The following is a 16,530-nucleotide window of genomic DNA, read 5'->3' as shown; positions in this document are numbered from 1 at the left end:
ATGGTTTGACCATTTAGCTCAAGGGGAGTGAGGGAGGGGGCCTGAACTCTACACCACTCGGGTTCCATGGTGATTCCGACCCCACCTGAGTCATAGTCTTGGTCGTCTTTATTAAAATCCGGTGGATCATCGACCAGGCCTGGATCAGGTACCGGTTGGTTTTGGGTCATGGGCCTATTGATGGTGGCGGTCGGTAAAACCTAAGTTCTGACCTGTTAAGATTCTTTTCTGGGCCAGCACCATCTCTGGGGCATATTTTATATACCCTTCCTTCTTTATCCATGTTTTTCACCACCACACACAGCTGGATCCCAGGCATCCTGAATTTTGTGGCGTCCTATGGGGTGACTTTTCCTGTAGACCAGGGTTCCAGGAGCGAGAAGAGAAGTTGCGTTTGGCTGATAGTGTCTGTTCCTCTGTTCTGCTGCTTGCTGGAGTCGTTCCTTAACATGAAGATAGACTGAACTCAGATGATTTTGATGTTCATCCATCCAATCCTCTGCCGACCTAGACGTGGGTTCCTCCTGTGATGCGCCCAACAGGAAATCCACAGGTAATTGTGCCTTCTGGCCAAACATCAGCTCATATGGTGAATAACCAGTGGATTGGTGCTCTGTGGTATTATATGCATAAAGAACCTGAGGTAGGTATTTTGGCCATTTTTTCTTCTTTTCCTGGGGGAGGGTGCGCAACAAGTCATGCAATGTTCGATTAAATCTTTCACATTGTCCATTGCCCTCGGGGTGATAAGGTGTGGTTCTACTTTTCTCTATTCCATACAGTTGACACAGTCTTTTCAAAAGGTCCCCTTCAAAACACTTTCCCTGATCACTGTGGATGCGTTTGGGTACGCCATAAATGTAGAACCACTTTTCAGTCAACACACGGGCTACTGTACTGGCCCGCTGGTCTGGTGTCGGGAATGCTTGGGAAAACTTTGAAAACACATCCGTGACCACCAGCACGTTCTCTCTTCCGTCACTGGCCTTATCCAATACAGTGAAATCGATGGCAATGACTTCCAATGGTTTAGAGGCTAACAGACTCCCCCTGAATGTACGGACTTTTGGTTGTACTACTTTAGCCAGTGTGCACCGGTTACACTCCCGACAGTATCTGTCAATGTCACTTCCCATAAATGGCCAAAAACACCTCTGCCTCACCAGACTGTTAGTACGCTCAATGCCTTGGTGGCCCTGGTCATCGTGAAGGCTTTTAAGTACCTCTCCATACAGGCATTGAGGCAGCAGGAGTTGGAACACCACTTGTCCTTCCCTTGGTAGCTGTATTTGACGGTATAGGACACCATCCTTTGACTTTATTTTGGACCACTGCTGCACCAGCTTCTTTACGCCTCTACCAGCATTGGCCATTTCTTGTTTAGTTGGAGGTGTGCCCCTCTTCCAATATTGTAGGAAGGTACCGATTACTGGATCTGTGGCCTGTAGAGCAATTAGGTCAGCTTTGGGCCGTGATGGGAAAGCAGCTATCGCTTGGCAGGTTGCAGCCATGGCGTGGGCACTTTCAAGTAAGACTTTTGCTGGTTCGTGGACTTCTAGCGGCACCTTCAAGCCGGGGAATAAAAGTGATGTGCTCTGAGAGTGCAACTGGCGTGACAAAGCATCTGCATTGCGATTGGTTGGTCCTGGGCGGTACTTGATCTCAAAATCAAAAACTGCCAACTCCGATGCCCACCTTTGCTCCACTGCCCCCAGTTTAGCTGACTGCAGGTAGCTGAGGGGGTTGTTATCAGTGAACACTACAAATTTCTGTCCAAGCAGATACTCTCGGAATTTTTGGGTCACCGCCCATTTAAGGGCCAGGAATTCTAGCTTTCTGGAGCTGTAGTTGGACATGTTTCTTTCCGTGGGCCTCAGGCCTCTGCTTGCAAAAGCAATTGGTCGCCTTTTCCATCATGGTCCTGGGATAACACAGCACCAAGTCCAGCATGGCTAGCATCGATTTCAAGGACAAAGGGTTTGGTGAAGTCAGCATATCCCAGAACTGGCGCGGTCACAAGCAGTCTCTTGAGTGTTTGGAAAGCATTTTCACACTCATTACTCCAACGGTCGCCTATAATGGCTTTCCCAAGGGTTCTGCGTTTCTTCTTGGTGCCATCCATTTCGGCCACCAACCGGTGGAGGGGAGCAGCATACCTCGCAAAACCTTCCACAAAGCGGCGATAATAGGATGCGAATCCCAAAAATGATTGAAGCTCTGTACAAGTAGTGGGTTGTGCCCATTCAGCCACTGCACTAATCTTAGAAGGGTCAGTGGCAACGCCAGATGCTGAGATGACATGACCCAGGTATTTAACCTCAGATTGAAAAAAGTGACATTTACTTAGCTTCAATTTCAGATGGTACTCTTTGAGACGAGTTAGCACCAACTCGAGACGTTGGAGATGCTGGTCAAAAGTTTGTGAAAAAATAACAATGTCGTCCAGATATAAAAGCAAGGACTGAAAACTTTGGTCTCCAAAGATCCTCTCCATCAACCTTTGAAACGTACTAGGGGCATTACATAACCCAAACGGCATCCGATTAAACTCAAAAAGTCCAAAAGGGGTGCAAAAAGCAGTCTTTGCTTTGTCCTTTTCTGCCATGGGTACTTGGTTGTAGCCGCTTGCAAGATCCAATGTTGAAAACCACTGAGCGCCTGTGAGGGCATCCAAAGATTCTTCGATTCGGGGCAGCGGATAAGCATCCTTCCTTGTTTTGGCATTGAGCAACCTATAGTCCACACACAAGCGAATTTCTCCAGTTTTTTTAAAAACTACCACAATCGGCGAGGAGTATGGGCTGCAGCTTGCGCGTACAACCCCTCTGTCCAACAACTCCTGAATGTGAGTTTTGACTTGCTCATACTGTGACGGCGGGAGCCTGCGATAGCGTTGCCTAACTGGGGCGTCATCCACTATAGGAATTTCATGCTCTACCAGCGTGGTACATCCCAGGTCTCCCTCTCCTTGACTAAAAACTGTGATATGCTTCTGCAAAAGCTCTATACATTGTTTCGTCTGCTCAGAGGAAAGGCTAGGCCATGACAGCCTAGACAGATCAATGGCCGGGGGGCTCACTGCAGTCACCTCCTGAATCACTGCTAGCGTGTTCTGGTCGTCTATTTCCCTGATAAGGATAGAGCTCTTTGATTTTGGCAGGTCAACCACGTGCAGCTCACCCAGCTGTGTATGAGGTTGCAGCCAAACATCTTCAGTTCCCACATTGACTACAGGAATTTCCACCGTGCCCTGGTGGACAGAAAGAAGGGCTGCAGATACAAGGGCACCTGCTGGGAGAGGATTTCCTTTTGCTAGGGGTTCCAGGAGCACTAATGGGAGGGTGGTGTTGAAAGTGCAGGGACAGGAAGTGCGTATCCATTTCAGGGAACCAGCAGGAACGCGAACAGCTCGACCATGGACTTTGGCTATACCCAAGCACCCCTGTGTGTTCAAAGCCTCAATGCGATGACACATGGAAAGAGTTTCTTTCCACTCCTTACTAGCAGCTTGTAGGACAGGTGACTCAAAAAGATGAGGTCCATACTGTTCAAAAAGCAGACGGTAACAGTGGTGAATGATGTTCATTCCCAAGAGGCCAGATACTGCCTGCTGCTGTGGTGTGGGCTCATCTAGGGGGTCCTCTACAACTAGCACGCCCATTTGAGAGAGGGTTTTACCCAAAACAGTCACATTGAGCTCCATATATCCTAGATAAGGGATTTTTAGTCCATTGGCTGCCTTAAGACGTAACCAGTGACATGTCTTTAGAAGCCCAACACCCTGCGACCTGAAGTGTTTCTCAAAGAAGCTTTCTCTGATCGTGGTTACCATTGACCCGGTATCCAAAAGGCAGGACACCGCCACACCCCCCATGTTGATTTTCACAACTGGGCAATCTCCTATAAGTCGAGTGATCATCCATTTGGTCTTCAGGTGAGCTCACAAAACCCTTTTCTGATGCCTGGCTCTCTGCACCAGAGGGGTCTAGTTTCCCGATGGCTGAGAATCAGAACCCCCTCCCCCTACCTGTCTGTGCACCCCCACTTCATAAACAGATCCTTCACGGGTTGTAGTAGCAGTTAGGTTTACCCTACAGAACCTGGCTATGTGGCCTGCTCTATTACAACGGTGACAAATTAGTTTGCCATCTGTTGGAAATCGTAACTGCTTAGCTTGGGTCAGGGCTACAGGGCTCTGAGTAGGCTGAGAGGACTGGGCAGTGACATGCTTCATAATAGTATCTAATTGAGCTTGTTGTTTGCGAAGGCACTCTTTTATCTCTGCCATTTCATCATTAGAGCTAGCAGTGACCGCATTTGTGCTACCCTCAGAACTATCCACTGCCTGGGAGTATGTGTCACAAGAGTAGACCCGAGGTCTAATTTTACCTCCCTGTCTACTTGTTTCTGCCCACCTAATAGCAATAGCCCGAAGGTTTACGAAAGGAATACTTGGTTGTTGGACCACATGCTGCTTCAACTCTCTACGCAACATATCATCAAGCACATGTTCAATAAACTGATCACGCAACAAGACATCAGAGTTGGGGATACCACCAGGCGTTTTACGTATCGCTAAATCCATTAAGGACTTAAGGGCATGCGAGTAATCACGCAAAAATTCACCCTCACGCTGAGTACGTTGGAAAAACTGTAACTGTGCCGCAACATAGGACTGAGCGCAACTATAGTTTTCTCTTAAAATCCGAAAGATTTTTTCAGGAGTACTTCTGTCGGCACGAGAGTGAAAATTTATCTCTGACTTGGCACCTCCATCTAAATGGTCTGTGATAAACAGCAACTGTTCAAGTACTGGCATATGCCGAACCTCCAGACATCTACGTACCTCTTCAATCCATTGTTCAACTGTTAACAGATCAACTGACATTTTACCAGTGAACATGGGGCATTTACGCTCTCTAGGTACATAAACATAACGGAGGTTGGTTGCATCACAGGCTAGGCTGCCTGCTGGAACCACAAGAGGAGAAGTAGTGGATGACCCTGGAACTGGTTCAGGTAACTCTGATTGGTTCTGCAACTGCTCTCTCAACTGTTCATTGGCTGTTTTCAGCTGTTGCAGCTGCTCCATAAGGGCCTGTACTTCTTCCATCCTCCCAATAAACAGTCAGTATGTTGAGAGATCTTCAAATCAGCCCGTGGTCCTCTTCACCTGTAGACCAGCCACTGTCTTTTCCCACTCTGGCCTAGTTTCTACTAATCAATAGGGCCCCAAAAAAAACAAACACAATAAAAAAATGTTGAAAATAAACAGAAAAATTGTATATTCAGCCTCCGACCCTGCCAACAACGCCAATTCTGTAGTGGTCAAAAGTTTAGTGTGACAGTTGAATGCCAATTGGGTTCACCACATATATCCAGAATAAACGGGACGGGAGGCTGATGATTCCAGAAATAGACAATTTATTCAAGTTGGACAAAGGAGTTAAAAAGACTGATCAAACAGCACAGGATCATGTGCAATGTAGGGAGTACCGGCCTATACTTGATATAAATAACAGATTAAAAAGAGAGAAATTAAAGGCTCCAGACCCAATTTAACAAAGCTAAAATATCATGCATAAAACAAACACAGCACACTTTAAGAATCCCAACACTGGTGTGATTGCACCAGTGGATTATCACTGCAAGCGATATTATACACTGAAATAACAGAAGAGGGCCTCTAGTTTACGGAGCCAATAACTCACCAATATTCAAGCCATTAAACCAGGATTGCACAGTACCCGTCAACCATATTGCACATTGCCCACAGAACAAAGAACAAAATAAAATGAACAAAGAAACCAGAAATCAAACCAATTAATCAGAAAGAAACTAAATCTAAACAAGGCCAAATAATCTAAATGAAATCTAAATGTGGGAAAAAACAGTGACCGTAAATATTCTGCCAGAAGGCAGCCCTATGAAACAAACATGTCATATTAGGTCACACAATTATTAAACAAGTTTATCAAAATGTTTAAAAACATTTACAAATATAAAACACATCATTATGCCATACCTTCAATTAATTTAAATAAAGCAGAGACCCACGCCGTCCTTATTGTCGTGATGACAAGTACTAAAACAGGAAAAGGACAATTACACTTAATGTCACAGACACAATAGGACTCTGGATAAATGTTGCGGCGCATTACTTACAAGTATCGTTCCCATTAGTTTGTGTGTACACGCTGAGATTATTACAGCGTGCCTGTATGGCGACGCTGATGCCGTCTCTCACACACGGGCGCGCACACACACACACAGCTGTGCGCTGGGCTCGCAACAAACAATTGGCGTCCACACCTGCTGCGCCCACGCTACACTTCCTCACAGGACCGGCAGTGCAGGCAGAGAGAGAGAGAGAGAGAGAGAGAGAGAGAGAGAGAGAGAGAGAGAGAGAGCGACTACGGTGTCCCTAAATAAACTTCGCCAACTCCTCTCATCCTATAGGCATCGCCGTCCTGTCAGGTTAATTAGAGCTGTGATTTTATATCTACAATGATATATAAGCATAACTGGTAAAGTAACACTGCTAAAACTATCCTGTTTTAGCTAAAGCTTTTTATTAAGGATTGACCCCATTACAATTGTATATTACACATATCTGTATAGGACAGGGGTCGGCAACCCGCGGCTCTGGAGCCGCATGAGGCTCTTCAGCCCCTCTGCAGTGGCTCCCTGTACAGTGTTGTGCATTTCGCGCATATTTTTCGCGAACGGTGAATTTAACTAATCAGTTTTCATATGTTGAACGTGAGTGAACGTCACGTTCATTTTTTAAAATCATCATCGTATCAGGCCGTCATGAAATACCAGGAGCGGGCGGGCGTGCCACACAGGCCCCGGGGCTCCGCCCCCACTCGCTCGCTCAGAGAGACACACACAGTGAGATCAGAGCTAGTTCTTGGGAAGCAGCCAGTCAGTGACTTACCGGCTGCTTCTTAACAGAGGAAACAGTGAAAACACAGAGTTTCTCTGGTCACAGCTGCTCAGAGATCAGCGCCGCAGCTTCTTGATCAGAGCAGAAGCTGCAGTTGGTTTGTACTGAGCTTCAGTTTCTGTGTCCGCCACCAGTCTGACCTGCTCTCACTTTTAAAAAAAAATATTTCGTCAACTTAAATATGCGTCACATCCTATTACGTCTACGGCCCGGCGCTTTTCCCTGCAGGTGGCTAATCTTGAGTTTCCGACCCCAAGCCTCGGTAAACTAAACTAAGAAAAGTCTCGGAGGAAAATAGAGAGTTTAATTATGCGTGGACAGATTAATTTGCTTTCACTGCCAACGATGCTGCCTTATCTGTATGAAAAATGTAATGTTGAAAGACATTTCCAGAACAAGCACAAAGCATTTGGTGAAAAGTACCAAGCTGGAGATGAGCGAAAAAGCATAGTTCTGTGTTTAATTTATTTCAAAGTAGGCCTACACATGCCAATGTATTTTGTTCTCCTCTTCATAAGAATTTGGTGTTTTCCTTTGTTGTAACAGGTAAAAATAGCAATAAAATGTCAACAGTTTTCTTTATTGTCGTTCTATAATTTCATAAATGCAACAAACTATAATTTATATATATATATATATAGTATAACTATATATACAATTTATAAGCTGTGTTATCAAATATGATTTGCGGCTCCAGACAAATTTTATTTGGGGGAGGAGCGGACAAAATGGCTCTTTTGATAGTAAAGGTTGCTTACCCCTGGTATAGGAGAATAGTGCCTGTCTAAATTCCACAGATACTCCCTTCTATCTCTAAGCAGTACCCAAGGTTAGGTTAAAGATAAAGATAAAGGGCCCACCAACAATGCATTGCAGCGCAAGGACACAATGTGATTTAGTTATGCATACTTTAGGCTCAACTATACAATAGGATGTGAACACCTACATGTAACATAGAGAGTGACAGCAATTCTGTGTGCTGTTAGAATGGGTGACGCAAGTAGAGGAAGATATATGGGGATGCTGTCGAAGACATCGTCGGACTTGGGGGTGACAATTGCTCATGTTACTCTGTTAGCGTTTGTATATTGTTGCAGTGCACCTTCTGGTCTCCTTGATGAATCAAGTCTACATTAAAATCTTCTGCATAAGACATCAGCTTCTGCCTGAGTTCTCCTTTCACAGCTTCCAGAAAAGTTCCATAACACCTAGTAATTAAATTATACCTTCAACTTCAGTTGCTGCCAGTAACAATTTATACCTTGGGTTGCACTGAAATAAAAATTGAACAGGTGCGCAACAGGTGCGCGCACACACACACACACACACACACACACACACACACACACACACACACACACACACACACACACACACACACACACACACACTATATATATATATATACATTGTATAGAATAGTAGCACAGTGTGGTGTGGTTGTACTTCCTGGGGCATCTCCCGTCTCATTCAGAAAATCTGCTCATTTTACAGAATGAAAAGGCTACAATTGCACAATTTCAAAGCTGTGGCTGCAAAACTGTAACATATTTAACATGTAGAGTGTTAAAGTGTTCTCCTCTTCAACATTGCCATGTGTTTGAAATCTCCAAGACACTTAATGAAATTAATATAAATGTAGCTGTCATTTTAAGATAAAAACTCTAAAATATCTTAATTTAAATTATGTTATACAATTGCAGAATTGACAAAAAACAAGCATGTCAGTAGTCAAGTGTGTGCAAGAGTGTTTGAGTGCATAGATTCTGCTCTTACATAAGAATAAATTCCAGATAGGAAAACATTGTTGAATGTCAGAATATGTGTATTGTTAAAATACTGTTTACTGTGCATGCATGGTGTGTGTTTTAAGTTCCATACAGGTGCAACCCAACAGATTAAAATGTTTTTAGCAGCAACTGAAAATAAAATACCACAGGTATGGTATAATTTAAATTCAAGTCTACCCTACTTAGCTAAACAGATTTCAGTTTCTACATTCATGTGATGCATTAAAGTAGTGTGTGTGATCGCGCTAGTTGCGTTTCAGCGTATGCGTGAGAGATGGTCTGGACTTCAGGCAGTTTGTGATTTTGATGGAATAATTAAATTATTTCATTTATACTCAGCGGACCTGGCAACCCTTACATCAGAGAGAGATTTGTGTCGCGTCCTGATGACGTCACGCTGAAAGCGCCGGTGAACTGCCTCTTCCACGTTGTTCGGGGGTCGGGTTATGGTTTTAGTGGTTCCACTCTTGGTATCTGGGTTTGGTTGTCTTAAATTGCGGAACGCGAACAACCAGGCCCTGTTCGAACCTGCATCAGCATATGTCTGTGGCAACCCGGTTGCAAGAGGACAGCTCTGAATTCGTCAAGTAAAACGTATTAGAAGGTGCTTCCACGTGTGTTTGGAGTGACCGCTGGTGCTCGGGATTGGTTTGGATGAAATTATGGAAGCCGAAAACTCAGAATATTTAGGGAGGAAAACCAAACCTACGAAGATGAAGGACAGTGCTGACCCGGTGAAAAACTTCGAGAAGTGGAAGAAAAAATACAATAAGAGGAAAGCACGAGTAAATCGAGAGAAAGCGGAAAAGAAACCACAGTGGCAGGTCGAACGGGATTACATCCACAGACTTGAAAGCAGGTACGGACAGATCAACACCAAAGACGTTGTCAGGTTTTCAGATTTCCCCATTTCAAAGAAAACCCTGCTAGGGCTACAGGAAGCTCAGTATAGACAGCCCACAGAGATCCAGAGACAGACCATCGGCTTCGCTTTGCAAGGTAAAGATGTCCTCGGTGCGGCGAAGACTGGTTCCGGGAAGACTTTAGCCTTCATCATACCGGTGCTGGAGTGTCTGTACCGACAACAATGGAGCTCCATGGACGGCCTCGGTGCGCTCATAATTTCCCCCACCAGAGAACTCGCCTACCAGACCTTCGAAGTTCTGCGTAAGGTGGGCAAGAACCACGAGTTTTCAGCGGGGCTCATCATCGGGGGGAAGGAGCTAAAGAGCGAGTCGGAGAGAATCCACCGCACCAACATCGTTATCTGCACCCCGGGCCGACTACTGCAGCACATGGACGAGACGGCCACCTTTCACGCATCCGACCTCCACATGCTGGTCCTGGACGAGGCAGACCGCATCCTGGACATGGGCTTCGCCGATACATTAAACGCCATATTGGAGAACCTTCCTAGGTCCCGGCAGACGCTGCTGTTCTCCGCCACACAGACTAAGTCAGTCAAAGACTTGGCCCGGCTAAGTCTGAAAGACCCAGAGTATGTGTGGGTACACGAGAAAGCAAAGTTCAGCACGCCGGCCACCCTGGAGCAGAGCTATGTGGTGTGTGAGCTCCACCATAAAGTTAACATGCTCTACTCTTTCATTAAGAGTCACTTGAAGAGGAAGATCATTGTTTTCTTTGCTTGCTGCAAGGAGGTACAATACCTGTTCCGAGTTTTCTGTCGCCTAAGACCCGGCATGCCCATCCTGGCTTTGCATGGCAAGCAACAGCAGATGAAGAGGGTGGAGGTCTACAATGACTTCATCAAAAAGCAGAATGCTGTTCTCTTTGCCACTGATATAGCTGCCAGAGGCCTGGACTTTCCTGCAGTCAACTGGGTGCTGCAGTTCGACTGTCCAGAGAATGCAGACACCTACATCCACAGGGTGGGCAGGACTGCCAGATACAAGCAGGGTGGAGAGGCCCTGTTACTTCTGCTCCCCTCAGAGGAGAGGGGCATGGTCGGCCAACTGCAGGAGAAGAGGGTTCCCATCAATAAGATCCAGGTGAGACCTCAGACATACACCATCACGCTATACTTAAAGTGACCAAAACGGAGGGAACAATGTATTATAATCCAAAAGAGTTCAAATCAACCTTATGTGTAGGCTGTTGTTTGTGTTCATTTTCAGTAAACAGTTTAATGCAAACAAAGACAAGACACTGAACGGTCAATATACAGGATTGCAACATTCAAACAGCTTTCTGTCCTATAACAAAGTACATGCATAAGGTAATTAGACGGCACACCATAAAATGTTGCCCCTTTTTGAAAAAAAGGGGCAGCCCTAAATACATTATATTCCAAATTTAAAGGATTTATATCTAATATCTAACTTCTTATATTTATTTTTATTTTTTAAGTATGCACTGCAAGGTATTCTTCCACAACAAAAATAGCCCAGTCTGAACTGCTAATCTGCCTTTTACAGTCCCATACAAAATCTCTCCAATTTAAATTAGTATAAGAGCTTGTTCCACTCAAGTAAAAGGAATATAGTACACTCTACAGTAAGCATGTCCTTGATAAACACTTGACATCCATTGCACTTCTGTCCGTCCTGGGAGAGGGATCCCTCACATGTGGCTCTCTCTGAGGTTTCTACCTTCTTTTTTCCCTGTTAAAAGGGTTTTTAAGTAGTTTTTCCTTACTCTTGTTGAGGGTTAAGGGCAGAGGATGTCACACCATGTTAAAGCCCTATGAGACAAATTGTGATTTGTGAATATGGGCTATACAAATAAAATTTGATTGATTGATTGATAAACATCCCCAAGCTCAGCAGAATATCTTGGGTATGCATGCATTTTGGCTCCTTTTGTGGAAAAAGTCCTTCAAATTGCTTTGTCTCATCCTGAAAAACTGACACATAAAGCACATTGGAATAATTGTAATTGTGGCATATTTTAAAGTTATTATAATTTCTATATCACTGCTGTTATATTAGTAACAATAGCCCTAAAAACGATTCCTGTGACACATAGATTAATAAAATGTGTCAGTGAAGTTTTGATAACTTTCTGTATTGTACTGACCCATGGCTGTGAAGTAAATGTCAGAGGAATTCTTTCCTTAGATTTGTTGACAGTACTTTCTGATACAAATTGACTATAATATAATTTTTGTGCAGAATCAGTGTGGTTAATTAAACTAAATTCAAGTGTAATTAAAAATAGTCAGACAGAAGAGGGTTTTGGGGAAATATTACATTTCCAATTTCTATGCCATATGTCAGAACAAGATCAAGAGTGTGATTTAAACAGTGAGTGGGTTTATTTACATGTTGAGTTAAACAAATTGAGTCAATCAGTGAATTAAATGCTCACTGAGACTGTCTTTGGCAACATCTATATGAATGTTGAAATCACCTACTATAATGACTTAATCTGTGCTAAAAACTAGCTTATCGTGATCATTTGGCTGGGAAAAATTTGATCAGTGTAAGCGTTTGTCACTGTACATTGAATTAACATTGAGCTTAAAAATTATGATTTCCCCCTATGTTGTATTTCCTTAGACACTATCCATTGGCCTGAGATGCCATCAACCAAGTACTGTATTGGTATTACTGATCACAAACTGTTCAAGTTTATTGTAAGGAATTAGAAATGTGATGCCCCTTCAGATAAGTAATGTTATATCAACAACCACTAATACCAAACTTTCTGGAAGGGTTGATGACATCATAAACTAACTTTAGTAAAACTTTGACCAATTTTAAAACATATGGATTCTTTTGGCATTTCCACCTAACCGGATAAAATCACTCATAATGTTATATTTTACATTGAGAATAGCAAAGGCTAGTCAAAGCCCCCCCAAAAAGTTTTAAGTCCATATTCCCCTTGAGTAAGATCCCAAACAAAGGAAATATTAGTTCCACATGATCAAATCAGCATTTAAAATGTTACTAATATCTCTGATTGTGAGTCCCAAAAGTGTGATGATTTGACTGTGAATAACCCAGGTGTTGTATGCAATATAACCAATATAAATGTTGGATTTTCTACAAAGGAAACCAGTTAGTTGTTTATTTTAAGAGACATGTCGGTTTTTCTCTTTTGTATATTTACCATTGTATATGAGACCCTCCATCAATATATTGTTCCATAGTGCTACAAGTGTTATACATAACTCTTAAAAAGGAAAAGTTAACATCGGTATTAATTAATTTCATTGTGTGGTTGATTCCAGGTGAACCCAGAAAAACTGCAGACTGTCCAGCCGAAGCTTGTCGCCTTCCTGGCCCAGGAGAAAGAGCAGAAGGAGAGAGCCCAGAGATGTTTTGTTTCCTACCTGCGCTCTGTCTACCTGATGAAGAACAAAGAGGTTTTTGATGTTTTAAAACTCCAGATTCAAGAGTTTGCTGTTTCTCTGGGCCTTGCTGTGGCTCCAAGGGTGCGCTTCTTAAATAAAGTTCAGGCGCAGACAGCTGAGGGAGATGAACAGAAAGAGGAAGAGCAGTCTGAAGATGATGACCTGAGGAGTTTTAAGGCTCAGCTGAGAGGAAACATTCCTCATGGGGAAGGTCAAAACTATCAGTCAGAAGACTCAGATGAGGATGGGGAAAGTGGTGATGAACAAAATGCGAATCAGCTGAAGACAACACTTCTGGGTGACGATGATGACGATGATGACCTAAGAGACTTGGACCTACTTAAAGTCAAAACAAAGAATGTCTTCAGTCTTACAAAGGAGCAGGAAAATGAGGAGGAACTCTCCAAGGGCTCCAAAAAAGAATTTGGAAAAGAAACAAAGTTCAAAGATGCCAAAAAGGTCCTTAAGAGAAACTTCCATGTCAACACCAAAGTGACCTTTAATGAAGAAGGAGATGCTGTGCAGCTGTGGCCACCTGTCCAACGGGCAGTGACTGATGAGGAAGATGAAGAGGTTTCAGGTATCAATGTGGAGAAGGCCAAGGAAAGGCTGAAACATGAAGACCAGGTGTTTGACAAGCGGGAGTACAGCTGCAAAGTGAAAGCTAAACACAGAGAGAAGAGGCTGAAGGCCAAGGCAGCTAGGAGGGAGGCCAGCAGGCAGCACGGACAGCAGTCTGAAGAAGAGGAAGAGGTGGTAGCGTACCTGGCCAAGCACGGCGAAGATGAGTTTGACCCCAGTGCTCTTCCGGACCCTGACAATTTGCGATCATTGGAGGAGGAAAAGGAGGGCCAAAAGGATCAAAGAAGATCAGCAAAAAGGCAACAAAGCAGTGAAAGCAGTGATGAAGAGCTTATAGCAGGGAAGAGGAAGAAAGTAAGACAGCTAAATGATGAACACATACCTCTGGACACTGGTCTCTCTCTGGCCGAAGATGAGGAGTTAGTCTTGCATCTGCTAGGGGGAATGAAGTAGAGAAAATGGGATAAGGGGTTTAAGGGGAGTGTTGATGAACTAATCAGTTAAATAAAAAAACAAAGTAAAGAGTTAAATGAGAAAATGTCCAAACAGAAGTGCCATTTGTAGCTAGGTTTTGAGTCTGGTGGTGTTTATAGGAAAAAGTGACAACAATTAAGAGCTACTTAAGTGTTTTGATTCTGCACTTGCGTATATTTTGAGATCTCTCACCAGGGATCTGTGTGTACATCAGCAACAAAGTCCAATGCATCTATTTTTGTTGAGATTCACACTGGAGAAACTCAGCCAATGTGCCTCATTTGGACTGTTTGTGTGATTTGATCAGATTTGATTGACAATAACCACACAACCCACAAGCTGTCATAAAATTATGATTCATGTTATGTATTATTTGGCTCATACAGTACATGTACATATTTTTAAACAACTCGCTGAAATAATCAATGATTGTAACGTTGGTAGAAGTTAATTTGTTCACTTGTTGTGCAGTACAAATAAAATACATTTTCAGAGTTCCTTTAAAATCCCCATAGCTATTAAATGTCCACATCTGTCACATTTATAATGCAGGCTTTTTGTAATAAATTTGCAGTTCCTTAAGCTAAGCCGACATTATGCTGATGTATCATCATCAAATTACATCAACAGGGTTTTTAAATCAGAGGTGTTGAAGAGATAATTCACCCAGAAAAGCAAATTCACTCATTATCTACTCACCACAATGCCGATGGAGGGGTGGGTGAAGTGTTTGGGCCCACAAAACCCTTAAGGAGTCTCGGGGGTAAACAGTGTTGCAGCAGAATCAAATACAATGGAAGTAACTAGTGACCACAGCTTCAGACGTAATAAAACAACCGAAAAAACCTAACATGCCTCCATACTGCTCGTGTGGTGTCATCCAAGTTTCTGCAAGCCCGACAGTCATATTCGACTCGAAACGAGGTCATTTACACCGTGTTTTAAGCCTAAAAGTCCACCAAGTGGCTAAGCTAGTGGACGTTAGTATTTGACGGTCCCTGAATGCACCTCGTCAGAAGATATCAGAGGGATTTAGGCCTAAAACACATTGTAAATTACCTTGTTTCAAGTAAAATATGAATGTCGGGGCTTGCGGACACTTGGATGACACCACAGGAGCAGTATTGAGGCATGTTATGTTTTTTCTGTTTTATTACGTCTGAAGCTGGGGTCACTAGTTGCTTCAATTGTATTGGATTCGGCTGCAATTCTGTTTAGCCCTGAAACTCCATACGGTTGACTCAAACACATCACCTGCCCCTTCATCAGCATAGCGGTGAGTAGATAATGAGTGAATTCTCAGTTTTGGTTGAGCTATCCCTTTAAGAAGCTCAGTCATAAACTCATGTCTCAATCTGCTTTATATAATCTAGTTAATCCAGCATGGTGAAAAGCCTGGCTGCATCCATCTACCTTCTAGATTTTTTTTACAAAGCACATTTAACATGTGTTAAATTATTGTACTACCCTATTTGTCCTCAATATTTTACCTTTTATGTGATGACTGTTGAGTTAATAATTGAAAATGGCACTTGCTATCCTTTGCTCCTCAATTTTAAATGCTGTTTTTGATGTTTGAGTCAGATTCAGTAGAATGTGAAGTAACATAGAAGAAAAAGGCAATTTGACATGGTGAATAAAAATGCAGATATTAAGCAACAACACATAGCTGGCATACAGACGGGCACATTAATTGCATGAAATGATATATATTTCATGAATATTAAAAAGAAAAAAAAGGGGAAGGGGGTCTATAGAAATAGGATTTGTGCTTTGTAATCCATTTCTCTCAATGATTATAAAACCTTAAACCTAGAAGAAACCTTACAAAAACGTGCTGTCTTCAGAACAGTCTTGCTCATGCACTTGCAACAAAAACAGTATGATTCGATGATGTAATCATGAAGAGACATGTATCACTCTTTGTGACAAGTCACATTCTTGGGGTTTTAAAATTGAAAACCACAAATTATTTTTGACATGTAGTAAAACACATTTTTACTATTAGAAAATAACATGCTGACAAATTTAATAATTTCTACTTCTATAACTCAAAAATATATCCATATGTAATATCTAATTTGACAAAATTCTTAAAGGTTTGAACACATCACTGCACCGCATTCACACTAACCACTTCCCAATAATTTTCCTTAAATTGAAACAATCCAGTTACATTTGTTTCCAGCAGGTGGCGCCTCCACCTCTTCAGTGATAAATCTCCATCCTCAAAGGTTCCTCCAGCCTGTTGGTGGAGACATTAACAAACCCGTGCATGAATATTGTATTGTTATATAAAGGTGATGGTAATTGAATGAATTCTACAACAGCGGCACGGGTCCTGTTAAAAGTAGGCTTTATGGTACGAAACTCATTGATTGAAAGCATCTACTGCAATATATTCTCTGATGGTTATT

The 16,530-nt window shown here is 42.8% G+C and overlaps 1 protein-coding gene across 1 annotated transcript; it reads left to right on the top strand.

Moving 5' to 3' along the window:
- The first annotated feature begins 9,105 nt into the window (after positions 1 to 9,105).
- Positions 9,106 to 14,610, top strand: ddx10 (DEAD (Asp-Glu-Ala-Asp) box polypeptide 10). Its single transcript, XM_047343144.1, has 2 exons — positions 9,106 to 10,748; positions 12,935 to 14,610. Exons 1-2 carry the CDS (start codon positions 9,402 to 9,404, stop codon positions 14,090 to 14,092), a joined length of 2,505 nt encoding a protein of 834 aa, XP_047199100.1. The 5' UTR covers positions 9,106 to 9,401; the 3' UTR covers positions 14,093 to 14,610.
- The last annotated feature ends 1,920 nt before the right edge of the window (positions 14,611 to 16,530 follow it).

Source organism: Hippoglossus stenolepis, chromosome 14 (genome assembly GCF_022539355.2).
Source record: "Hippoglossus stenolepis isolate QCI-W04-F060 chromosome 14, HSTE1.2, whole genome shotgun sequence".
Classification (NCBI taxonomy): Eukaryota; Metazoa; Chordata; class Actinopteri; order Pleuronectiformes; family Pleuronectidae; genus Hippoglossus; species Hippoglossus stenolepis.
The sequence above is the reverse complement of the archived record's forward strand: the minus strand, read 5'-3'. Positions and strand labels throughout refer to the sequence as shown.

Bases quoted from the DNA above. Each gene is read 5' to 3' on its own strand.
- ddx10 (XM_047343144.1), top strand. From the start codon at position 9,402: ATGGAAGCCGAAAACTCAGAATATTTAGGGAGGAAAACCAAACCTACG. The intron at 10,749-12,934 runs GTGAGACCTCAG...GGTTGATTCCAG, and splicing joins TTCCCATCAATAAGATCCAG to GTGAACCCAGAAAAACTGCA.